Below are 27,242 nucleotides of genomic sequence, written 5' to 3'. Positions count from 1 at the left end.
TCTGACAGTTTCAAGGAGGGACCTGATTGCAACAGAAGGTAGTCTTAGTGTCTTTCAGCAAATAAGTCTACCTTTAAGCAGTTCTGGATTCAGTTGAATACTTAAACAGATTTTGGGAGTACTTGCTTGCAAAGATGTACATGGGAATTCTGATATTTGTCCCTTAAAGTGAAGTCTAAAGCAATTTGTCTTCAGTAGTACACACCCTAACCATCCATATCACATATGGAATGCAACTACTGATACTTAGTTGACTCATTTTACATTCTCACTGGTATATAAGCCTAGGCTTATCTTACTGTTGTGTACACTAGAGAATGTAAAAACAAGGTGTTGCTATAGCAATGATGTCATGATATGACTTTTTCATATCACTAAATCAAACAACCTTAATATTGAAATGATAACATCACACAGTTGCTCCATCATGTGAATCTCCCATTCTGCCACATCCCATAGGTGCTCTATTAGATTGAGATCTGGTGACTGTGGAGGCCATTTGAGTGCAGTAAACTCAATGTCATGTTCAAGAAAACTCACCAGCCATCACTGAATAATTTCTCTTTTTAAGGACAATTCTCTGTAAACCCTAAAGATGGTTTGTGTGGGAAAATCCCAGCAGATCAGTAATTTATGGAATACTCAGACCAGCCCATCTGGCATTAAAAAATGCCATCATGTTCAAAGTCACTTAAATCACCTTTCTTCTAACTCAATTTGAATTTCAGCAGGTTTTTCTGTCATGTGATTGGCTATTTGCATTAACAAGCAATTGAACAAGTGTGTCTATTTCAGTGGTGGGTGAATGTCTATCCGGTCCAGTACTGGAAATTTGTCTTTGAGTGTGAGACATTTAGTGAATAAAGTTGAAATGTAAAAATCACCTAGTACTGTAGTGTTTCAAATAGTCAAAAACATTCTAGTCTGAGGTTATAAATTAAGATTGATTTTTCAAATTTTTCTAGTCATGTAAACAATTATGCCAAAAGATGTATCCTGTTATATTGCATAGAGAGGAAAGCATGCTTTTTTTTTGCAACTCTAATGTAAATATTGCCTATATATTGCACTTAAAGGCAGGCGCTTTTGTAAAGGACACAACGTGAAAGCTAAGTTTTGAGTACACTAGTAGGGTCTTCCCCATAATCAAATTAAATCCAGACATGTATGGCTTAAACAACTGGAGCAGCCTCTTTCATTTAAAGCAGACTCCTCTTGCTTTCTTCTTAGAAAAATATCTGGTCATCTGAGCGTCTCTAACTGAACTGTCACAGATGATTAGAGGACGAACAACTCGTCTTGGTATCCCAAAGAGCATGGGGTCCTCACGAGAGAGTGAGCCACAACTAGAATCAATGTCACCGTTCAGATAATCACGCATTGCCGATTCACCATGTAAGATGCATTTTGTTTGCTGCCTAACTGTGTAAAGCCTCTATTCATATTCAGATTCTTACACAGAAGGAAAAAAACATGGTCACTCAGTAATGATCCAAATTCCAATGATGTGTGTTGACAAGAAAGGGTTTTAAGTGTTGAAATTATTTCTGTGACAAACCAAAATGACAAAATTTTCAAATCTTTTTAAACTAATATGCTTGAAATCTTGTTATTCTGTCAAATTAAAGAATTAGGGGTTATGATAATTATAAATTAAGTCAGTTATATACGTTTTCAACACAGTATACCATTAAATGCTTTTCATTTTTGGAACTCTGGAGAGCATTGTCTTTATTTACTTGTAAAATATTTTGCAGCATACACAGATGTAATGCTTCATGGATGAATGATTCCTAGTTTTGATTCATTCTTGTACAAGTGATTTTTTGAGAGCAAAATGTGGCATATAAACAATTAAAAAAACAAGCAAATGAAAAACATATTCTTGAGTAACATCTCTTTTAACCGATTGCGGGCTCTGAGTGATCCAGCAATAGTTGGACATTTGCAGAATTACAAACAAGGGCCCATCTCTTTTTGTGTGTCTTTGGTGACCTCTCCTCACATGTGTGTCACACACACTCACAGAAAAACAAGGCTTACACAACAGGAGTGTGAAATCACCATGTTCCGAGACCAGCAGTGGCGGGGGAGCAGTTGGGCGATGAGTAGCCAGAAAACTTGGGACATGTCAGGCAAAGCAATGACCCCCCCCCCCCCCCCCCCCCCCCCACCAAATTCATGATCACTCTCAGGAACTCTGCCAAACTCATTTGAAACTCAAAGTGCTGCTCATGCAAGATGTGTTAAGTGGAAATTACAGGCAGGATGAGAAGAATTACATGACTCGCAATGATGTTGCACCCAGAGAGTGTTACTTTGAGTGATAGATGATAATATTTACCAACTCATAATCATAAATGAAATGGCTGGTATTGTCAATATTCATTCAGGTTCAATTGGGTATTCATTTAGGTGTATTCACAGTTGATGTAGGCCTATTCATCCCCTGAATAGAATGAATATAATTAATACAGAGCACGAAGCTCTAAAATCTGTGTTTTATTTATTGATAAAATCAGCAAAAGCACTGAGAATTTGAGTACTCTCCCTGAGTACAATTTTGTGGTCATTTTTTGGTTCCATTGAATTACACTTTACATTTGTAGTCCCTGTAATTTAGAATCAGAATCATAATATCTTTATTGTAGAAATTATGTGCCAGTGCTGCGGCATTGAAAAAAAAAATATAGACAAAAATGAATATAACTATAAGGAAGAGAAAAAAGGACATATAAAAAGGGTAAAAAAAAATATACATAAAATAATGAACACACTACCATCTATTGCAATTAACGAGCAAGGTGGTATTTAATATCCTGATGGCTGTGAGAGTAATATTGTACTGTTTGAAAGTTGTAAGATGCAAAATGGACAATGTTTAGAAAATAATTGTTAAAAAATAAATATATATTGGCTTGAATAAGCAATGTGATGTATGTATGTATGATGTTTTATGTCTGATGTCTACTTTTACTGTCATAAGGATTATTACGACTTCTGCCTCTCCCTGAAGTGCCTCGGTCCTAAATGACCTGCATTATAAACATTCGTGGATGTGTAATTACTTACATTGCCGTTCTAGAGGCACTTCACAGGCTGTCTTTTCTCCAGAATGACTCAGGAAATACTGCAGTTTGATACATGAACTCCCCTACTAACTTTAGTTTTCTTGCACAGATTAATAGCTGGTGCGGGCCTTCTGTAGACGGTGGTTCAGCGGACAGCAATGCCACTCCGCCATCTAGCGTCCCGGGGATGAAATTACGCCGCCGTACGTAACTTCCTTTTAAAACATGGCGGCGCCCTAAAGGAAAGTCACACTGTCTCTCCGGGGGAAAACATACGCTTCTTATCGTTTAATACATCATCTGTGCAAGGAGTTAAAAAGCGGCGGCATCTGAAAAGATTTGTCTTTACGTCCTACACGCGTCCTCTGAGGTAAGTTTTGCTTATTTTTATTTTTCAAACCCATCGCTCTTAAAACGGGAGAGCCTGTGCAAAGTCAGGTTTTCTTCGGATGTGGTTTAATTATATTTTTCAGGATTATTAACAGTCATGTGTTATTTATAAAATATAGCTATTTACACTTTGTTTTAAATGTGACTCTTTGCCTATTGCAGGATATTTCCGCAGACACCATGGTACATTTATGTGAGTATCCAAGTCTTAACAGGCTTCCCCCCCAATTGTTGTGGTCAGTATGAACTCGACCCTATAATTCTCACCATCATACCTTTTTTTTTCTTTTTAGGTATACGGCTTATTAATGCAAATCTCTAATGTGCCAATCACATGGCAGAAACTCTATCCATGTGGGCATATACCCATATGGAAAAGATATATATAAATCTTATAAAGTTTGTATCTGTCTTGTGTGAAACTTGTATGAAAAGCATACAAGAGTGAAAACACACATAAGATCCCTTGAAAAATTATATAAATGAAACTTGTATGTTTTGAATATGTACTAAAACAATATATGAAAGTAATGAGAAAGTGGCCACTTTCATGAGTAAATCATATAAGCCTTATATGATTCACTATATGAAGCAGGCCCTATCTTATGCGAGTCTTTTATAAGTTTTTACTGTTTATTTTCCATATGGGTAGACCTGTTCAAACCGAGCATCAGAATGTGGAAGAATGTGGCATAGGTGTTGGTGCCAGATGGGCTGGTCTGAATATTTTGGGGGGGAGAACATGTAGGAGAACGTGTGTAATGTAAAACACGTTGAACCTTGAAGCAGATGGGCCAGAGCAGCAGCAGATCACACTGATTCCCATTTACTCTTAGCTAAGAACAGGAATCTGAAGCTACACTTCACATGGACTCACCAAAATTGGAAAATAGAAGATCTGGGCTCAGAATTTGTTGTAAACAACATGCAAACATGGATCCATCCTGCCTTGTACCAATGGCTGTTGGTGATGGTGGAATTGTATGGGAGACATTTTCTCAGCTCATTTTCAGGCCCCTTTGTACTAATTGAGCATAATTTAAATGCCAGTGTACCTGAACATTGTTGTTGATCGTGTCCATCCCTTTAAGACCACAGTGTACCCATCTTCTGATTGCTCAGACTCACTTTGGGGCAAAGCTCAGATCCTCTCAAACTAGTTTCTTGAGCATGACAATGAGTTCATTGTTTGGTAAATTTGCGCAATTTGCGTCATAGATTACACTTTTATCAGCTGCAAAAAAGATAAAAAGTAACGAAAGAAAAGTTACACAAAGTCTTAGAAAACTATACAAACTACAACTGCAAAACTGAGTAGTGCAATTAGTGTAACACAATTGCTTAAGTTCAAAATTATTTTGACAGCATACCAGTATGTGTCTTTTTTTTTTTTTTTTTTTGTAAATATCACGCTTATTGTCAGAGTATATGAGAACATTACACTTTTTAGTTGGCAGCATGCTGTCATGGTGGTTAGCACTGTTGTCTCACAGCAAGAATATCCTAAGTTTCTGTGTCCACGTGTTTGAGTGGGTTCTCTCTGGGTATGCCGACTTCCTCCCACAGTCCAAAGACATGCACTTAGTAGGGTTGATTAAATGCAAGTAAAGTCATGCAAAGGTTATTAATATGAATTATGCTAAGAAACAAAAATCATGGTTTACTGTTCAATTCTTCTTTTTCCTTCAAACAATTAGAAATTATTAGAAACAATTAGAATGATTAAAATTTATGTAAAATGCATAAAGAACTAAATCCTTTCACATGAGAAGCAATACTGGGCTATATTTGCCTCTAAAACAGGTTAATCTTAGTTAGAACATTTAATATAAGTAGAGTTTATGTGCAGGGCAGAAGCAGGGATTGTTTCACGAAAAAGGGGAAAAGCAACGGATTCAACAAAACCTGAATACATAACAAAAATAAAATGCAAGAGAACTTTTCAAATTTGGTCTTCCCATTGCTTCATATTGTTTAAGAAAGTAATTTTGTTTAAAGCAGCAAAGATGTTGACAACAGTGGGTGCTAAGTAAGATTTTAATGTGTTTCTGTATTTGGTAGTTGAATGCCTATAATAGTATAACATATACTTACATATATGGGTATGTAACAATTAAAGAAAGTCATGTTTTCCTGTCTTTGACAATGCTTTTGATGCTTATTTTCTTCTTTAGCATCACTCCTACTAAAGAAGTACCACGGAGGTCACGTTGTGATTCGATTCGCTCTTGCGGGCCACAAACAGGCTAACAGACCATTTTATCGCATTGTGGCAGCTTACAACAAAAGGGCAAGAGATGGTAAATATATTGAGCAGCTGGGTTCCTACGACCCGCTTCCGAACATCTACAACGAGAAACTTGTCAGTTTCAATTTCGACCGAATCAAGTATTGGATTGGATGTGGAGCACACCCTACAAAGCCGGTTGCCAAACTCCTGGGTGTGTATTTGCTGCATAAACGTATTCTTTTGAAGTCTTCATCATTGGGAAATTTTATTGTCATTCTGTTCCTGAGAACTGGTTTACGCCTGATTTTTTTTTTTGTAGGCATCTACACCTATTAGACAATATTTATTTAGCATTTTATTACTTTTTCTTCACCAGGTTTTGTAATCTTTAATTGCTTTGCACACACTCTAAATTACGACTTTTGCACTGTGATGTGTTTGCTGTGCCCTCAGATGACATTAGCATCAATAGATTGTAAATTCCTACTGAAAACACAAAGTGAAAATTGTCAGTATTTAGATAATACTATCTCTTTTTTATTATCCTTTTTTTAGTCATTATCCTTAAGTTAAAGAAGATGTTAGGATATTTACCTGTCTCCTCTGTATTGTTTGAAATACTTATTGTGAATGTTGTCGTCTTCACCTATCTTTTGTAGGGTTGGCCGGATTTTTCCCTCTTCACCCCATGACAATAACAGAGGCAGAGCGCCGAGGAGCCCAAATGGAGACAGAAACAGAAACAGAGGAATCTCCGAAAGAGGGACAGAAGCAGGCTGATGTTGAGAGTTAAAGCTGTGGACTTTGCGTGACCATCCAGTTGCCACAATTATTTTGAAAAATAACTCACTAATTTGACTTGCTGTGTGAACTGTTCATGAAAACTCAAAATATGTCATATTGTAGTTTTGGCTCTGTCAGTAGCTTCTTCATGTGATTAATTTTTGATCAGATGCTTCATAAAATTGCATCTTTTTCTTTAATACAGTTATATAATTTTAGACAGCAGCAGTTTGCATATGGTGTTTTATGAGACCTAATTAAAGTATTTCAATATAACTGCGTCTGTTTGGGGTTTAGTTGCAGATTGTATTTATTATCCTGTGTCTTAACGAAGGCCTTTATTGCTTATTCACGCTAACAAAGCATTTTTAATGAATATCAGTTTGTTTTGTTTACTTTGAAATGGATTCATAAATATTGAAATCATTCCATCCTTCTTTGGTCAGTGTTCATTCTTCTTTTCTCATCCTTTGTGTATTTGAATCTGCACACAATCAGTTGTATCAAATAGAAAGTAATAAAAAAAAAAAAAGGGTGCGTTTGTTAGTATGATTGCTGCCGGAGTTTAATTGATAATTCTCCACCCCTGTGTTTGCTGACTGTGTCATGACACTTTATGGCTTGGGACACATGTCACGTAAAGCCAGGCTCTGTTTTTGGAACCACTTTGCAGCAGTCCTTTTTCTGTTTTAAATTAAACAGCATAGCAACAGTTTCTCATTCAATATTTACAGATCGAATTCAGATATCAATGGATTTATACGTGCAACACTGACTTGTATTATTACTTGCAGAGCACAGCAAAGCTCACGTTCATCATCTTTTGCGACATAAACACTCCAATTTGTAGATATAGTCACTATTCTTTGTTTTTAAAAAAAACCAAAGGACCGCCATTAATGATGTAACCGGACCAAAGTTCATAATAAGCAGTGACTTTTTTTTTTTTAAAACAGCTGCTTATTCTGTGTGTCGCATGCTAAGACTTTAATGTTTTTTTTTTTTTATCTTGGATTGGTCAATACTGCACCACTATGGCATGCGTCAGTCAGGCAGTGATAAGAATACTGATGTGAGTTAGTACCCACTTGACAACGCCCAGGTGACCATTTGAAAATACAGCATAAACAATTCCACAACTGAAGTATTGCGGCTTTTGATATTGCTTGACTTCCTTCAGGACTGTGGAATAAAAGTGACTTGGTTGAGCCGCAGGGCAACCCGTGTAACTTTGAATTATTGTTCTTAATTAAAACAGTTGAAACAAAAAGTGCAGTCTTCCATGACATATCAAACAAAAATATTTCTTGTTGAGTAGTGTTTCAGAAATTATTTTCTAAAAGCAAACAGAGGTGTGGACTAAATGTCTTATGACGTTAAACTCAGAAACTATTGTGTTTAATCTCATCGCAGCTTTTTTATTCTTGCTGCTATTGAGATCCATTTTTAATCATGTGGGATCATGTTTACCTTTCTATTTTTAAAAAGGCTTTATTCCGTCATTTAAACATCTTATCTATAAGTCTCATTTATAACATTTCTAAAGAGTAAAGAGTTAGTCATGCTCACCATCATGTGTTGAGTGTCAAAAGAGAATTAAAGTAACTGTTAAAAACAAGGAATATAAAAGACTAGTTGCCAAATGCATTAAAAAAACGCTAATTTTAATAGCTGTTCTAATACAACAGTGCATTTCTCTTAATAATCACTTCATAACTTAAATTTACATGATGTAGATCAACATTAGTTGATTTCCTGTAAAATCCTTAAGAAAGTTAAAAAAAAGTCACATGATGGATAAACAGCGGGAATATAAACTTGCTATTCTAGAAGACACTAAACATACAGACGTCTAAAGCTTTTAGTGATCGGTGAGTCTATAAAGGTGCTAAATAAATGTGAACACATACAGTATATGCACTGATATAGTGTTACGTAAATAACACATAACTTGAAACAAGTGGGTTTTTAAAGCAAATTTAAAAGAATTTATCTTGTTAAATATTTTTCTGTCCTTTGACAGTACATAGGAACATTCATTTGAAAACAATAAGTGTATAATTAGTGACACTAAACAGTGGTTAGCAGTGTAGCATTGGCTACATCCAATACTGGTTTAAAAAGAAAGAAAGAAAAGAAAATCACATCTATCCAAACCCAGCCTCACCCACCTACACCTTGTTGATCTCACTTGAGTCAGTTTTCTGGACTTTCGAAAGTATCATATACAGGGTGTGAGTTCCAAGGAACTTCATAAATGATTGCAATGCCATACCACAGTACATAAAAAAGTTTGCTTAGGGAGGGGACAATCAGTAACCGCCTAAGCTGACCAGTTGATCACTGATGAGACATACAGTGGATCCGATACTAACAGGTAAGTGTTTATAGGGCTTGCAAGTGCTGACAGGAGCATAGCTATAAAATAACAGACAATTTAGACAGGATATTGTAAGCAGTATACTGCCAGTCTGAAAATTACACAGCATGTAACAACAGTCTGCCTACATGTATTTATGGAGTAAAAGACATTATAGAGCTTGAAATATCTCATATTTTCATGTTTGGAATTATCATCTGAATGCACAGGAAAATGACAAGGTGGACTCAGCTGCAATTCTATGGCCGGAGGAGGGATTTCACCTTTCTTATAGTACTTATTTTGGTGGTCATAGTGCTCATTGCATTATGTGTGTTTTTTGCACAAAACAAAGGTAAGTGTGAGGTTTTTTTTTAAAAAGATCTATCTATCTATCTATCTAGCTATCTATCTATCTATCTATCTATCTATCTATCTATCTATCTATCTATCTATCTATCTATCTATCTATCTATATATATATATATATATATATATATATATATATATATATACTTGTTAGGCATGCTCATGGGAAATACATCTTTGCCACTGAAATGTTGTGACAATTAATTTTAGTAGTGGTAGTTCTTTGGGAATAACTGTAAATATAATTTAAAACACCAGCAAATAGAATGACTGCTTCTTGGTGTGAGCATATATTTTACTCCTTTCACAGCGGTTAAAGCTAATATGAGATAAATGAATTTCTTATTTTTAAAGAAAGAAATACAGCCAAAATATAATTTCTGTGTTTTTTGTGTTTTTCTTTTAATTTCAAGTCATTTGAATGAATATTTTATTAAATACATCTGATGAAGCTATTATTCAAAAAAATCTGTGCCACACTTGCAGATTTACAGATGCATAACTGTAAATCAATCAGACTGGAATGTATGGTTTCATGGGTTAAACTTAAATTTCATATAATAAAGAAAAAGTAGCAAGTGAAACAGACCAGAGAGTGATTGGCATATTCAGTTAAATACTGAAGAAAATGTCTAATAAGAATATAAGCATTTTATGGACATTATGTACCAGAGATAAGTAATTTCTGCACAAATCAGTGTTGGAAGAATAGTTATTCATTTGTACCACAATAAACAGTTGTAATCATGATGGAAAAAACAAATTAAATCATGGAATTCACCAAATGGTTGAACTTCCTTCAAGAAAATTTCAAGCTACTTATTAATAGACCTGCAGAACGTTGGAGTGTATTTCTGTACACATAATTCTTAATATAATGCTTTACCTGCTTTGCACTGTTTTGCGTGAATGGCCTTAAGTCGTTCTACATTACGGCTGACTCAGCCATTGTAAACAGCGGTTTTCCACTGTTTGCATCTCTTCTGTAGTAGGTTTACTTTATTTTTTATGTTGCTGCATTGCTAGCTGATGATCAGTTGATGGGCAACTACTGTGAGGCAGAGGTGTGGACTCGAGTCACATGACTTGGACTCGAGTCAGACTCGAGTCATTAATTTTATGACTTTAGACTTGACTTGAAAAAATGTTCTAAGACTTGTGACTTGACTTGGACTTTTACACCAATGACTTGGGACTTGAATTGGACTTGAACCGGTTTACTTGAAAAGACTTGATATTTTACCCCAAATATAAAATTTAACATGCATATTATATAGAGATTGAAAATGTGACGTCATTCACGGGTAGAACCGCAAAGGATTCTGGGAACTCGTGGCAAGCGGTACTAGCGCACGCAGGCTTTCAATTGAAATCAGTCACACAGCGATAAAAAGAAACACAAAAATGTCAAGAAGCTGTTGTATTATTAACTACAATAGCCGGTCGCATGACAGCCACGGGAAGCCGACGGGTAAAGAGATCGGTTGTTATCGGATTACGTCGTTGAAGAGAAATTGTTTGAGCCATGTTTCCGAAGTAACAAACAGGCGACGGATGGCCTGGATTGCAGCCATTCAAAGACCAAATATAACGTCCCAGAACACTCCAGCTCACAGGTTAGTCTGCTCCAAGCATTTACACGAAGGTCAGTCTGCTGTTGTAGTTAATGCGTCATTTTCATAACATAATTGGTGATATAGGTTACAAGCAAGTCTGGCGCTGAACAGAAATTGTCGCGCTATGCTCCTTTATTTATTGTGCATAAATAGTGAATTGTCCTGACACAATATTGCGTTTCGCTTCTGTTATTATGGTACATTGACAAAAACATATACTTTTATTCACAGAATAAAACAGTTGTTTTGTATCACTAATTGTCCAGTGCGATTACAGCATACAATATTATTGTCACTGCTACATTTCTGTAAGGCGTACCAGAAATTATTTCCACTACTAATTAATTACCGTTAAGCTCAAAGGTTATATTAATAAACGGATAACGAATGTGTATTTATGAAGACTATTTGTGAGACTGGTAAACTTATGATACGTACGATGGTCTTTACTTTCTACACGGTGCATTTCAAGGTCCTGTACCCATCCGTCGGTAAACTGTACCTGGGCTTGTTGCAGTGACCGGAAGTTACTAAACTTCACGAGTGTATGCACTCACAAGAACCGTATAATTATAAATATGCATATAAATATGCTACGATGAGATAGCTGACTTCATCTAACTAGCAAATGTTGTCCAGGCTACGTTGGTGATGCAGTTTTTTTTAATGTATATGATATTTTTGTCATGCGATTTTAAAGCCGGTGTTGTGCCAAAAAGTGATTGTCTGCCAAAAACTGATTTCCAGTGTTTCTGTGTATTTTTTATGTGTAATATCTTTACGTATGTTCGTAAATAGACTTCGGTGAACAGGGGATACAAAGGGGTTACATAAAGAATTAAAAAATTATCTGTTTTTTAAGTATCTTTACAACTTGTACTTACATTATAACCAATCCGGTCCTTTATCCCCACTTAAAATATTTTTACAGAACTATTGTAATATTTGCTGCCATTTCTGCTGTCCTGTTGGGCAACTTACTCTTACAAAATACATTTTTAATGTTAATGAGATTTTTTTTACTGCATAAATAAAGGTTATATAAAAGTCGCTGCCAAAAACTGATTGCGGCTTGTATCTTGCTACACGAATGTTGTTTGTGGCTCAAGATGACTTTATGTCATCCATAAGGGATGCATTTGACATATGTTTAACATATTATAGCCCAACAAGTTACTTATAGCACTTTAAATATGAGCAATCGCTTTTTGGCAAATACCGGAAATCAGTTTTTGGCAGACAATCACTTTTTGGCACAACACCGGTCCTACAACCGCATCCAAGAATAACATGCAGCTTATCTCAGAACTGTCGGTGAAAATTATTCTTGGAGCTAGGTTTAATTGAGCTGCATTTTAAAGAGGTGCAATTTCACAATTTGTGTATATTTTCTAAGTTCACTATTTTGTCATGTGTTGAGAAAAACACAGATTTAAAAATTACATGGTCTAATATTTACATTTAGCATAACTGCAACATACTTTTTTCTTTTTTTTTTTTTAAAGACTCGAAAGGACTTGAAATTCAAAATTTCAGACTTGTGACTTGACTCGGACTTTTACACCAGTGACTTGAGACTCGACTCTGACTTGCCTGACATTACTTGAGACTTGACTTGAGACTTGAGGATAAAGACTTGAGACTTACTTGAGACTTGCAAAACAATGACTTGGTCCCACCTCTGCTGTGAGGTTACATATAATTGAGTGTAGCCATGAATTTGCCCCTATTTAAAAATTGTCTAATGGTGGAATGACCTTATCCATCCACTTAACAAAATGAAAGATTGCAATGGGGGAAGCAATTTCAGTGGTCATAGGACAAGAAGCAGGATAGGTTATAGTCTATTGCAGGGTTCACATGTATGAAAAAACAATATCTATATTCTTTAGAATTCTAAATGGTATGTGTTCAAGAATCACATTTTTAACCTCAGAATCTGAAAAGTGCTTCAGAAGTTGTTTCAAATTCACACATTCAGAAACCAATGGTAAAGAAAACAGTTGATATGTCTGATGTGACTCTACCATCAGAACTAACTCGAATTTGAACTTTATGGCTACATTGTTGGGCAGAGGATTAAATTGTCAAGTAAACAATCAAAGGACAACTTTCTCACAGTTTTAACAATGGCTGTCTCAGTTGTCATAAATCTTGACATGAATTTCCAAATGTGATGGGATTTGTTTTAAAGTGCATTGACAAATAGTTTTTTAAACACTGTCTCCTTCAACAGGATATCAAAATAAAGAAGATCAAGAAAACAAAACATTGCCACATCCACAAATTCTGGACAACTATAAGGGGAAGAGTCTCTTAAATATTAAGTTTGCAAGGAATAAAAGCATTGTTTCAGAAATTCAACTTAATAGCATAAATGTGAATCAACAAAAATCAAGCTCACTCTCTTCAGTAAGATTCACATTGGAAACCACTAGTTTTGCTCAAACATCCCCTGAACAAAGTACTCAAACAGCTGTAACAGGCACTAGTACAACAGAGAACAAAGCAACACCTCTTGAGACTTCTGCGACAATCGGATCCGCACACCCTGAATCATCAACAACTTCTATTACAACAATGGCCCAAACAGGGACAACACAGTCTACAGAGTCTGTCCCACCAGTCACCACCAATGAAATTACTCTAACTACAAACATGGACCATTCCACAACAACTTCAGAGACTTCCTCCAGTTCACCTTCCACAGTCACTTCAGAAAGCACTAGTTTTACTCCAACATCCCCAGAACAAAGTACTCAAACAGCTGTAACAGGCACTAGTACAACAGAGAACAAAGCAACAACTCTTGAGACTTCTGAGACAATGACATCAGCACACCCTGAATCACCAACAACTTCTATTACAACAATGACCCAAACAGGAACAACACAGTCTACAGAGTCTGTCCCACCAGTCACCACCAATGAAATTACTCTAACTACCAACATGGACCATTCCACAACAACTTCAGAGACTTCCTCCAGTTCGCCTTCCACAGTCACTTCAGAAAGCACTAGTTTTACTCCAACATCCCCAGAACAAAGTACTCAAACAGCTGTAACAGGCACTAGTACAACAAAGAACAAAGCAACAACTCTTGAGACTTCTGAGACAATTACAACTGCAAACCCTCAATCACCAACAACTTCTATTACAACAATGGCCCAAACAGGAACAACACAGTCTACAGTGTCTGTCCCACCATTCACAACCAATGAAATTACCAACATGGACCATTCCACAACAACTTCAGAGACTTCCTCCAGTTCGCCTTCCACAGTCACTTCAGAAAGCACTAGTTTTACTCCAACATCCCCAGAACAAAGTACTCAAACAGCTGTAACAGACACCAGTACAACAGAGAACAAAGAAACAACTCTTGAGACTTCAGCGACAATGACATCAGCACACCCTGAATCACCCACAACTTCTATTACAACAATGGCCCAAACAGGAACAACACAGTCTACAGAGTCTGTCCCACCAGTCACAACCAATGAAATTACTCTAACTACCAACATGGACCATTCCACAACAACTTCAGAGACTTCCTCCAGTTCGCCTTCCACAGTCACTTCAGAAAGCACTAGTTTTACTCCAACATCCCCAGAACAAAGTACTCAAACAGCTGTAACAGGCACTAGTACAACAAAGAACAAAGCAACAACTCTTGAGACTTCTGAGACAATGACATCCGCACACCCTGAATCACCAACAACTTCTATTACAACAATGGCCCAAACAGGAACAACACAGTCTACAGTGTCTGTCCCACCATTCACAACCAATGAAATTACCAACATGGACCATTCCACAACAACTTCAGAGACTTCCTCCAGTTCGCCTTCCACAGTCACTTCAGAAAGCACTAGTTTTACTCCAACATCCCCAGAACAAAGTACTCAAACAGCTGTAACAGGCACTGTCACAACAGAGAACAAAGCAACCACTCTTGAGACTTCTGCGACAATGACATCCGCACACCCTCAATCACCAACAACTTCTATTACAACAATGGCCCAAACAGGAACAACACAGTCTACAGAGTCTGTCCCACCAGTCACCACCAATGAAATTACTCTAACTACCAACATGGACCATTCCACAACAACTTCAGAGACTTCCTCCAGTTCGCCTTCCACAGTCACTTCAGAAAGCACTAGTTTTACTCCAACACACTCAGAACAAAGTACTCAAACAGCTGTAACAGGCACTAGTACAACAGAGAACAAAGCAACAACTCTTGAGACTTCTGAGACAATGACATCCGCACACCCTGAATCACCAACTACTTCTATTACAGCAATGGCCCAAACAGGAACAACACAGTCTACAGAGTCTGTCACACCAGTCACCACCAATGAAATTACTCTAACTACCAACATGGACCATTCCACAACAACTTCAGAGACTTCCTCCAGTTCGCCTTCCACAGTCACTTCAGAAAGCACTAGTTTTAGTCCAACACACTCAGAACAAAGTACTCAAACAGCTGTAACAGGCACTGGTACAACAGAGAACAAAGCAACAACTCTTGAGACTTCTGCGACAATGACATCCACACACCCTGAATCACCAACAACTTCTATTACAACAATGACCCAAACAGGAACAACACAGTCTACAGAGTCTGTCCCACCAGTCACCACCAATGAAATTACTCTAACTACAAACATGGACCATTCCACAACAACTTCAGAGACTTCCTCCAGTTCGCCTTCCACAGTCACTTCAGAAAGCACTAGTTTTACTCCAACATCCCCAGAACAAAGTACTCAAACAGCTGTAACAGGCACTAGTACAACAGAGAACAAAGCAACAACTCTTGAGACTTCTGAGACAATGACATCCGCACACCCTCAATCACCAACAACTTCTATTACAGCAATGGCCCAAACAGGAACAACACAGTCTACAGAGTCTGTCCCACCAGTCACCACCAATGAAATTACTCTAACTACCAACATGGACCATTCCACAACAACTTCAGAGACTTCCTCCAGTTCGCCTTCCACAGTCACTTCAGAAAGCACTAGTTTTACTCCAACACACTCAGAACAAAGTACTCAAACAGCTGTAACAGGCACTAGTACAACAGAGAACAAAGCAACAACTCTTGAGACTTCTGAGACAATGACATCCGCACACCCTGAATCACCAACTACTTCTATTACAGCAATGGCACAAACAGGAACAACACAGTCTACAGAGTCTGTCCCACCAGTCACCAACAATGAAATTACTCTAACTACCAACATGGACCATTCCACAACAACTTCAGAGACTTCCTCCAGTTCGCCTTCCACAGTCACTTCAGAAAGCACTAGTTTTACTCCAACATCCCCAGAACAAAGTACTCAAACAGCTGTAACAGGCACTAGTACAACAGAGAACAAAGCAACAACTCTTGAGACTTCTGAGACAATGACATCCGCACACCCTCAATCACCAACAACTTCTATTACAGCAATGGCCCAAACAGGAACAACACAGTCTACAGAGTCTGTCCCACCAGTCACCACCAATGAAATTACTCTAACTACCAACATGGACCATTCCACAACAACTTCAGAGACTTCCTCCAGTTCGCCTTCCACAGTCACTTCAGAAAGCACTAGTTTTACTCCAATATCCTCAGAACAAAGTACTCAAACAGCTGTAACAGGCACTAGTACAACAGAGAACAAAGCAACAACTCTTGAGACTTCTGAGACAATGACATCCGCACACCCTCAATCACCAACTACTTCTATTACAGCAATGGCCCAAACAGGAACAACACAGTCTACAGAGTCTGTCACACCAGTCACCACCAATGAAATTACTCTAACTACCAACATGGACCATTCCACAACAACTTCAGAGACTTCCTCCAGTTCGCCTTCCACAGTCACTTCAGAAAGCACTAGTTTTAGTCCAACACACTCAGAACAAAGTACTCAAACAGCTGTAACAGGCACTGGTACAACAGAGAACAAAGCAACAACTCTTGAGACTTCTGCGACAATGACATCCACACACCCTGAATCACCAACAACTTCTATTACAACAATGACCCAAACAGGAACAACACAGTCTACAGAGTCTGTCCCACCAGTCACCACCAATGAAATTACTCTAACTACAAACATGGACCATTCCACAACAACTTCAGAGACTTCCTCCAGTTCGCCTTCCACAGTCACTTCAGAAAGCACTAGTTTTACTCCAACATCCCCAGAACAAAGTACTCAAACAGCTGTAACAGGCACTAGTACAACAGAGAACAAAGCAACAACTCTTGAGACTTCTGAGACAATGACATCCGCACACCCTCAATCACCAACAACTTCTATTACAGCAATGGCCCAAACAGGAACAACACAGTCTACAGAGTCTGTCCCACCAGTCACCACCAATGAAATTACTCTAACTACCAACATGGACCATTCCACAACAACTTCAGAGACTTCCTCCAGTTCGCCTTCCACAGTCACTTCAGAAAGCACTAGTTTTACTCCAATATCCTCAGAACAAAGTACTCAAACAGCTGTAACAGGCACTAGTACAACAGAGAACAAAGCAACAACTCTTGAGACTGCTGCGACAATGACATCCGCACACCCTCAATCACCAACTACTTCTATTACAGCAATGGCACAAACAGGAACAACACAGTCTACAGAGTCTGTCCCACCACTCACCACCAATGAAATTACTCTAACTACCAACATGGACCATTCCACAACAACTTCAGAGACTTCCTCCAGTTCGCCTTCCACAGTCACTTCAGAAAGCACTAGTTTTACTCCACCATCCACAGAACAAAGTACTCAAACAGCTGTAACAGGCACTAGTACAACAGAGAACAAAGCAACAACTCTTGAGACTGCTGCGACAATGACATCCGCACACCCTCAATCACCAACAACTTCTATTACAGCAATGGCCCAAACAGGAACAACACAGTCTACAGAGTCTGTCACACCAGTCACCACCAATGAAATTACTCTAACTACCAACATGGACCATTCCACAACAACTTCAGAGACTTCCTCCAGTTCGCCTTCCACAGTCACTTCAGAAAGCACTAGTTCTACTCCAACATCCCCAGAACAAAGTACTCAAACAGCTGTAACAGGCACTGGTACAACAGAGAACAAAGCAACAACTCTTGAGACTTCTGCGACATCGACATCCGCACACCCTGAATCACCAACAACTTCTATTACAACAATGGCCCAAACAGGAACAACACAGTCTACAGAGTCTGTCCCACCAGTCACAACCAATGAAATTACTCTAACTACCAACATGGACCATTCCACAACAACTTCAGAGACTTCCTCCAGTTCGCCTTCCACAGTCACTTCAGAAAGCACTAGTTTTACTCCAACATCCCCAGAACAAAGTACTCAAACAGCTGTAACAGGCACTAGTACAACAAAGAACAAAGCAACAACTCTTGAGACTTCTGAGACAATGACATCCGCACACCTTGAATCACCAACAACTTCTATTACAACAATGGCCCAAACAGGAACAACACAGTCTACAGAGTCTGTCCCACCATTCACAACCAATGAAATTACTCTAACTACCAACATGGACCATTCCACAACAACTTCAGAGACTTCCTCCAGTTCGCCTTCCACAGTCACTTCAGAAAGCACTAGTTTTACTCCAACATCCCCAGAACAAAGTACTCAAACAGCTGTAACAGGTACTGGTACAACAGAGAACAAAGCAACAACTCTTGAGACTTCTGAGACAACGACATCCGCACACCCTGAATCACCAACTACTTCTATTACAGCAATGGCCCAAACAGGAACAACACAGTCTACAGAGTCTGTCACACCAGTCACCACCAATGAAATTACTCTAACTACCAACATGGACCATTCCACAACAACTTCAGAGACTTCCTCCAGTTCGCCTTCCACAGTCACTTCAGAAAGCACTAGTTTTACTCCAACATCCCCAGAACAAAGTACTCAAACAGCTGTAACAGGCACTAGTACAACAGAGAACAAAGCAACAACTCTTGAGACTGCTGCGACAATGACATCCACACACCCTCAATCACCAACCACTTCTATTACAGCAATGGCCCAAACAGGAACAACACAGTCTACAGAGTCTGTCCCACCAGTCACCACCAATGAAATTACTATAACTACCAACATGGACCATTCCACAACAACTTCAGAGACTTCCTTCAGATCGCCTTCCACAGTCACTTCAGAAAGCACTAGTTTTACTCCAACATCCCCAGAACAAAGTACTCAAACAGCTGTAACAGGCACTAGTACAACAGAGAACAAAGCAACAACTCTTGAGACTTCTGAGACAATGACTTCCGCACACCCTGAATCACCAACTACTTCTATTACAGCAATGGCCCATACAGGAACAACACAGTCTACAGAGTCTGTCACACCAGTCACCACCAATGAAATTACTCTAACTACAAACATGGACCATTCCACAACAACTTCAGAGACTTCCTCCAGTTCGCCTTCCACAGTCACTTCAGAAAGCACTAGTTTTACTCCAACATCCCCAGAACAAAGTACTCAAACAGCTGTAACAGGCACTAGTACAACAGAGAACAAAGCAACAACTCTTGAGACTTCTGAGACAATGACATCCGCACACCCTCAATCACCAACAACTTCTATTACAACAATGGCCCAAACAGGAACAACACAGTCTACAGAGTCTGTCACACCAGTCACCACCAATGAAATTACTCTAACTACCAACATGGACCATTCCACAACAACTTCAGAGACTTCCTCCAGTTCGCCTTCCACAGTCACTTCAGAAAGCACTAGTTTTACTCCAACACACTCAGAACAAAGTACTCAAACAGCTGTAACAGGCACTGGTACAACAGAGAACAAAGCAACAACTCTTGAGACTTCTGCGACAATGACATCCGCACACCCTCAATCACCAACAACTTCTATTACAACAATGGCCCAAACAGGAACAACACAGTCTACAGAGTCTGTCCCACCAGTCACAACCAATGAAATTACTCTAACTACCAACATGGACCATTCCACAACAACTTCAGAGACTTCCTCCAGTTCGCCTTCCATAGTCACTTCAGAAAGCACTAGTTTTACTCCAACATCCCCAGAACAAAGTACTCAAACAGCTGTAACAGGCACTAGTACAACAGAGAACAAAGCAACAACTCTTGAGACTTCTGAGACAATGACATCCGCACACCCTGAATCACCAACTACTTCTATTACAGCAATGGCCCAAACAGGAACAACACAGTCTACAGAGTCTGTCACACCAGTCACCACCAATGAAATTACTCTAACTACCAACATGGACCATTCCACAACAACTTCAGAGACTTCCTCCAGTTCGCCTTCCACAGTCACTTCAGAAAGCACTAGTTTTACTCCAACACACTCAGAACAAAGTACTCAAACAGCTGTAACAGGCACTAGTACAACAGAGAACAAAGCAACAACTCTTGAGACTGCTGCGACAATGACATCCGCACACCCTCAATCACCAACAACTTCTATTACAGCAATGGCACAAACAGGAACAACACAGTCTACAGAGTCTGTCCCACCACTCACCACCAATGAAATTACTCTAACTACCAACATGGACCATTCCACAACAACTTCAGAGACTTCCTCCAGTTCGCCTTCCACAGTCACTTCAGAAAGCACTAGTTTTACTCCAACATCCCCAGAACAAAGTACTCAAACAGCTGTAACAGGCACTAGTACAACAGAGAACAAAGCAACAACTCTTGAGACTTCTGCGACAATGACATCCGCACACCCTCAATCACCAACCACTTCTATTACAGCAATGGCCCAAACAGGAACAACACAGTCTACAGAGTCTGTCCCACCACTCACCACCAATGAAATTACTCTAACTACCAACATGGACCATTCCACAACAACTTCAGAGACTTCCTCCAGTTCGCCTTCCACAGTCACTTCAGAAAGCACTAGTTTTACTCCAACATCCCCAGAACAAAGTACTCAAACAGCTGTAACAGGCACTAGTACAACAGAGAACAAAGCAACAACTCTTGAGACTTCTGCGACAATGACATCCGCACACCCTCAATCACCAACCACTTCTATTACAGCAATGGCCCAAACAGGAACAACACAGTCTACAGAGTCTGTCCCACCCGTCACCACCAATGAAATTACTATAACTACCAACATGGACCATTCCACAACAACTTCAGAGACTTCCTTCAGATCGCCTTCCACAGTCACTTCAGAAAGCACTAGTTTTACTCCAGCATCCCCAGAACAAAGTACTCAAACAGCTGTAACAGGCACTAGTACAACAGAGAACAAAGCAACAACTCTTGAGACTTCTGAGACAATGACATCCGCACACCCTGAATCACCAACTACTTCTATTACAGCAATGGCCCAAACAGGAACAACACAGTCTACAGAGTCTGTCCCACCAGTCACCACCAATGAAATTACTCTAACTACAAACATGGACCATTCCACAACAACTTCAGAGACTTCCTCCAGTTCGCCTTCCACAGTCTCTTCAGAAAGCACTAGTTTTACTCCAACATCCCCAGAACAAAGTACTCAAACAGCTGTAACAGGCACTGGTACAACAGAGAACAAAGCAACAACTCTTGAGACTTCTGCGACAATGACATCCGCACACCCTCAATCACCAACAACTTCTATTACAACAATGGCCCAAACAGGAACAACACAGTCTACAGAGTCTGTCCCACCAGTCACAACCAATGAAATTACTCTAACTACCAACATGGACCATTCCACAACAACTTCAGAGACTTCCTCCAGTTCGCCTTCCACAGTCACTTCAGAAAGCACTAGTTTTACTCCAACATCCCCAGAACAAAGTACTCAAACAGCTGTAACAGGCACTAGTACAACAGAGAACAAAGCAACAACTCTTGAGACTTCTGCGACAATGACATCCGCACACCCTCAATCACCAACCACTTCTATTACAGCAATGGCCCAAACAGGAACAACACAGTCTACAGAGTCTGTCCCACCCGTCACCACCAATGAAATTACTATAACTACCAACATGGACCATTCCACAACAACTTCAGAGACTTCCTTCAGATCGCCTTTCACAGTCACTTCAGAAAGCACTAGTTTTACTCCAACATCCCCAGAACAAAGTACTCAAACAGCTGTAACAGGCACTAGTACAACAGAGAACAAAGCAACAACTCTTGAGACTTCTGAGACAATGACATCCGCACACCCTGAATCACCAACTACTTCTATTACAGCAATGGCCCAAACAGGAACAACACAGTCTACAGAGTCTGTCACACCAGTCACCACCAATGAAATTACTCTAACTACAAACATGGACCATTCCACAACAACTTCAGAGACTTCCTCCAGTTCGCCTTCCACAGTCTCTTCAGAAAGCACTAGTTTTACTCCAACATCCCCAGAACAAAGTACTCAAACAGCTGTAACAGGCACTAGTACAACAGAGAACAAGGCAACAACTCTTGAGACTTCTGAGACAATGACATCCGCACACCCTCAATCACCAACAACTTCTATTACAGCAATGGCCCAAACAGGAACAACACAGTCTACAGAGTCTGTCCCACCAGTCACCACCAATGAAATTACTCTAACTACCAACATGGACCATTCCACAACAACTTCAGAGACTTCCTCCAGTTCGCCTTCCACAGTCACTTCAGAAAGCACTAGTTTTACTCCAACATCCCCAGAACAAAGTACTCAAACAGCTGTAACAGGCACTAGTACAACAGAGAACAAAGCAACAACTCTTGAGACTTCTGAGACAATGACATCCGCACACCCTGAATCACCAACTACTTCTATTACAGCAATGGCCCAAACAGGAACAACACAGTCTACAGAGTCTGTCCCACCAGTCACCACCAATGAAATTACTCTAACTACAAACATGGACCATTCCACAACAACTTCAGAGACTTCCTCCAGTTCGCTTTCCACAGTCTCTTCAGAAAGCACTAGTTTTACTCCAACATCCCCAGAACAAAGTACTCAAACAGCTGTAACAGGCACTAGTACAACAGAGAACAAGGCAACAACTCTTGAGACTTCTGAGACAATGACATCCGCACACCCTCAATCACCAACAACTTCTATTACAGCAATGGCCCAAACAGGAACAACACAGTCTACAGAGTCTGTCCCACCAGTCACCACCAATGAAATTACTCTAACTACCAACATGGACCATTCCACAACAACTTCAGAGACTTCCTCCAGTTCGCCTTCCACAGTCACTTCAGAAAGCACTAGTTTTACTCCAACATCCCCAGAACAAAGTACTCAAACAGCTGTAACAGGCACTAGTACAACAGAGAACAAAGCAACAACTCTTGAGACTTCTGAGACAATGACATCCGCACACCCTGAATCACCAACTACTTCTATTACAGCAATGGCCCAAACAGGAACAACACAGTCTACAGAGTCTGTCCCACCAGTCACCACCAATGAAATTACTCTAACTACCAACATGGACCATTCCACAACAACTTCAGAGACTTCCTCCAGTTCGCCTTCCACAGTCACTTCAGAAAGCACTAGTTTTACTCCAACACACTCAGAACAAAGTACTCAAACAGCTGTAACAGGCACTGGTACAACAGAGAATAAAGCAACAACTCTTGAGACTTCTGCGACAATGACATCCGCACACCCTCAATCACCAACAACTTCTATTACAACAATGGCCCAAACAGGAACAACACAGTCTACAGAGTCTGTCCCACCAGTCACAACCAATGAAATTACTCTAACTACCAACATGGACCATTCCACAAAAACTTCAGAGACTTCCTCCAGTTCGCCTTCCACAGTCACTTCAGAAAGCACTAGTTTTACTCCAACATCCCCAGAACAAAGTACTCAAACAGCTGTAACAGGCACTAGTACAACAGAGAACAAAGCAACAACTCTTGAGACTTCTGAGACAATGACATCCGCACACCCTGAATCACCAACTACTTCTATTACAGCAATGGCCCAAACAGGAACAACACAGTCTACAGAGTCTGTCACACCAGTCACCACCAATGAAATTACTCTAACTACCAACATGGACCATTCCACAACAACTTCAGAGACTTCCTCCAGTTCGCCTTCCACAGTCACTTCAGAAAGCACTAGTTTTACTCCAACATCCCCAGAACAAAGTACTCAAACAGCTGTAACAGGCACTAGTACAACAGAGAACAAAGCAACAACTCTTGAGACTGCTGCGACAATGACATCCGCACACCCTCAATCACCAACAACTTCTATTACAGCAATGGCACAAACAGGAACAACACAGTCTACAGAGTCTGTCCCACCAGTCACCACCAATGAAATTACTCTAACTACCAACATGGACCATTCCACAACAACTTCAGAGACTTCCTCCAGTTCGCCTTCCACAGTCACTTCAGAAAGCACTAGTTTTACTCCAACATCCCCAGAACAAAGTACTCAAACAGCTGTAACAGGCACTAGTACAACAGAGAACAAAGCAACAACTCTTGAGACTTCTGAGACAATGACATCCGCACACCCTGAATCACCAACTACTTCTATTACAGCAATGGCCCAAACAGGAACAACACAGTCTACAGAGTCTGTCACACCAGTCACCACCAATGAAATGACTCTAACTACCAACATGGACCATTCCACAACAACTTCAGAGACTTCCTCCAGTTCGCCTTCCACAGTCACTTCAGAAAGCACTAGTTTTACTCCAACACACTCAGAACAAAGTACTCAAACAGCTGTAAGAGGCACTGGTACAACAGAGAACAAAGCAACAACTCTTGAGACTTCTGCGACAATGACATCCGCACACCCTCAATCACCAACAACTTCTATTACAACAATGGCCCAAACAGGAACAACACAGTCTACAGAGTCTGTCCCACCAGTCACAACCAATGAAATTACTCTAACTACCAACATGGACCATTCGACAAGAACTTCAGAGACTTCCTCCAGTTCGCCTTCCACAGTCACTTCAGAAAGCACTAGTTTTACTCCAACATCCCCAGAACAAAGTACTCAAACAGCTGTAACAGGCACTAGTACAACAGAGAACAAAGCAACAACTCTTGAGACTTCTGAGACAATGACATCCGCACACCCTGAATCACCAACTACTTCTATTACAGCAATGGCCCAAACAGGAACAACACAGTCTACAGAGTCTGTCACACCAGTCACCATTAATGAAATTACTCTAACTACCAACATGGACCATTCCACAACAACTTCAGAGACTTCCTCCAGTTCGCCTTCCACAGTCACTTCAGAAAGCACTAGTTTTAGTCCAACACACTCAGAACAAAGTACTCAAACAGCTGTAACAGGCACTAGTACAACAGAGAACAAAGCAACAACTCTTGAGACTTCTGAGACAATGACATCCGCACACCCTCAATCACCAACAACTTCTATTACAGCAATGGCACAAACAGGAACAACACAGTCTACAGAGTCTGTCCCACCACTCACCACCAATGAAATTACTCTAACTACCAACATGGACCATTCCACAACAACTTCAGAGACTTCCTCCAGTTCGCCTTCCACAGTCACTTCAGAAAGCACTAGTTTTACTCCAACATCCCCAGAACAAAGTACTCAAACAGCTGTAACAGGCACTAGTACAACAGAGAACAAAGCAACAACTCTTGAGACTTCTGCGACAATGACATCCGCACACCCTGAATCACCAACTACTTCTATTACAGCAATGGCCCAAACAGGAACAACACAGTCTACAGAGTCTGTCACACCAGTCACCACCAATGAAATTACTCTAACTACCAACATGGACCATTCCACAACAACTTCAGAGACTTCCTCCAGTTCGCCTTCCACAGTCACTTCAGAAAGCACTAGTTTTACTCCAACACACTCAGAACAAATTACTCAAACAGCTGTAACAGGCACTGGTACAACAGAGAACAAAGCAACAACTCTTGAGACTTCTGCGACAATGACATCCGCACACCCTCATTCACCAACAACTTCTATTACAACAATGGCCCAAACAGGAACAACACAGTCTACAGAGTCTGTCCCACCACTCACCACCAATGAAATTACTCTAACTACCAACATGGACCATTCCACAACAACTTCAGAGACTTCCTCCAGTTCGCCTTCCACAGTCACTTCAGAAAGCACTAGTTTTACTCCAACATCCCCAGAACAAAGTACTCAAACAGCTGTAACAGGCACTAGTACAACAGAGAACAAAGCAACAACTCTTGAGACTTCTGAGACAATGACATCCGCACACCCTCAATCACCAACAACTTCTATTACAGCAATGGCACAAACAGGAACAACACAGTCTACAGAGTCTGTCCCACCAGTCACCAACAATGAAATTACTCTAACTACCAACATGGACCATTCCACAACAACTTCAGAGACTTCCTCCAGTTCGCCTTCCACAGTCACTTCAGAAAGCACTCGTTTTACTCCAACATCCTCAGAACAAAGTACTCAAACAGCTGTAACAGGCACTAGTACAACAGAGAACAAAGCAACAACTCTTGAGACTTCTGAGACAATGACATCCGCACACCCTCAATCACCAACCACTTCTATTACAGCAATGGCCCAAACAGGAACAACACAGTCTACAGAGTCTGTCCCACCAGTCACCACCAATGAAATTACTCTAACTACCAACATGGACCATTCCACAACAACTTCAGAGACTTCCTCCAGTTCGCCTTCCACAGTCACTTCAGAAAGCACTAGTTTTACTCCAACATCCCCAGAACAAAGTACTCAAACAGCTGTAACAGGCACTGGTACAACAGAGAACAAAGCAACAACTCTTGAGACTTCTGAGACAATGACATCCGCACACCCTGAATCACCAACTACTTCTATTACAGCAATGGCCCAAACAGGAACAACACAGTCTACAGAGTCTGTCCCACCAGTCACCACCAATGAAATTACTCTAACTACCAACATGGACCATTCCACAACAACTTCAGAGACTTCCTCCAGTTCGCCTTCCACAGTCACTTCAGAAAGCACTAGTTTTACTCCAACATCCCCAGAACAAAGTACTCAAACAGCTGTAACAGGCACTAGTACAACAGAGAACAAAGCAACAACTCTTGAGACTTCTGAGACAATGACATCCGCACACCCTCAATCACCAACAACTTCTATTACAGCAATGGCCCAAACAGGAACAACACAGTCTACAGAGTCTGTCACACCAGTCACCACCAATGAAATTACTCTAACTACCAACATGGACCATTCCACAACAACTTCAGAGACTTCCTCCAGTTCGCCTTCCACAGTCACTTCAGAAAGCACTAGTTTTACTCCAACATCCCCAGAACAAAGTACTCAAAC

General features: G+C 40.0%; 1 protein-coding gene across 1 annotated transcript; it reads left to right on the top strand.

The window, feature by feature from the left end:
* Window positions 1-3,254: 3,254 nt before the first annotated feature.
* mrps16 (mitochondrial ribosomal protein S16) lies at window positions 3,255-6,907 on the top strand. The gene is made up of 4 exons (XM_026167671.2): window positions 3,255-3,441; window positions 3,624-3,654; window positions 5,636-5,902; window positions 6,351-6,907. The coding sequence occupies exons 2-4, from the start codon at window positions 3,642-3,644 to the stop codon at window positions 6,482-6,484; spliced, it is 414 nt and encodes a 137-aa protein (XP_026023456.2). The 5' UTR covers window positions 3,255-3,441; window positions 3,624-3,641; the 3' UTR covers window positions 6,485-6,907.
* The last annotated feature ends 20,335 nt before the right edge of the window (window positions 6,908-27,242 follow it).

Source organism: Astatotilapia calliptera, chromosome 5 (assembly GCF_964374335.1).
Source record: "Astatotilapia calliptera chromosome 5, fAstCal68.1, whole genome shotgun sequence".
In the NCBI taxonomy this organism is placed as follows: Eukaryota; Metazoa; Chordata; class Actinopteri; order Cichliformes; family Cichlidae; genus Astatotilapia; species Astatotilapia calliptera.
The sequence above is the reverse complement of the archived record's forward strand: the minus strand, read 5'-3'. Positions and strand labels throughout refer to the sequence as shown.

Bases quoted from the DNA above. Each gene is read 5' to 3' on its own strand.
- mrps16 (XM_026167671.2), top strand. The intron at 5,903-6,350 runs GTGTGTATTTGC...TATCTTTTGTAG, and splicing joins GCCGGTTGCCAAACTCCTGG to GGTTGGCCGGATTTTTCCCT.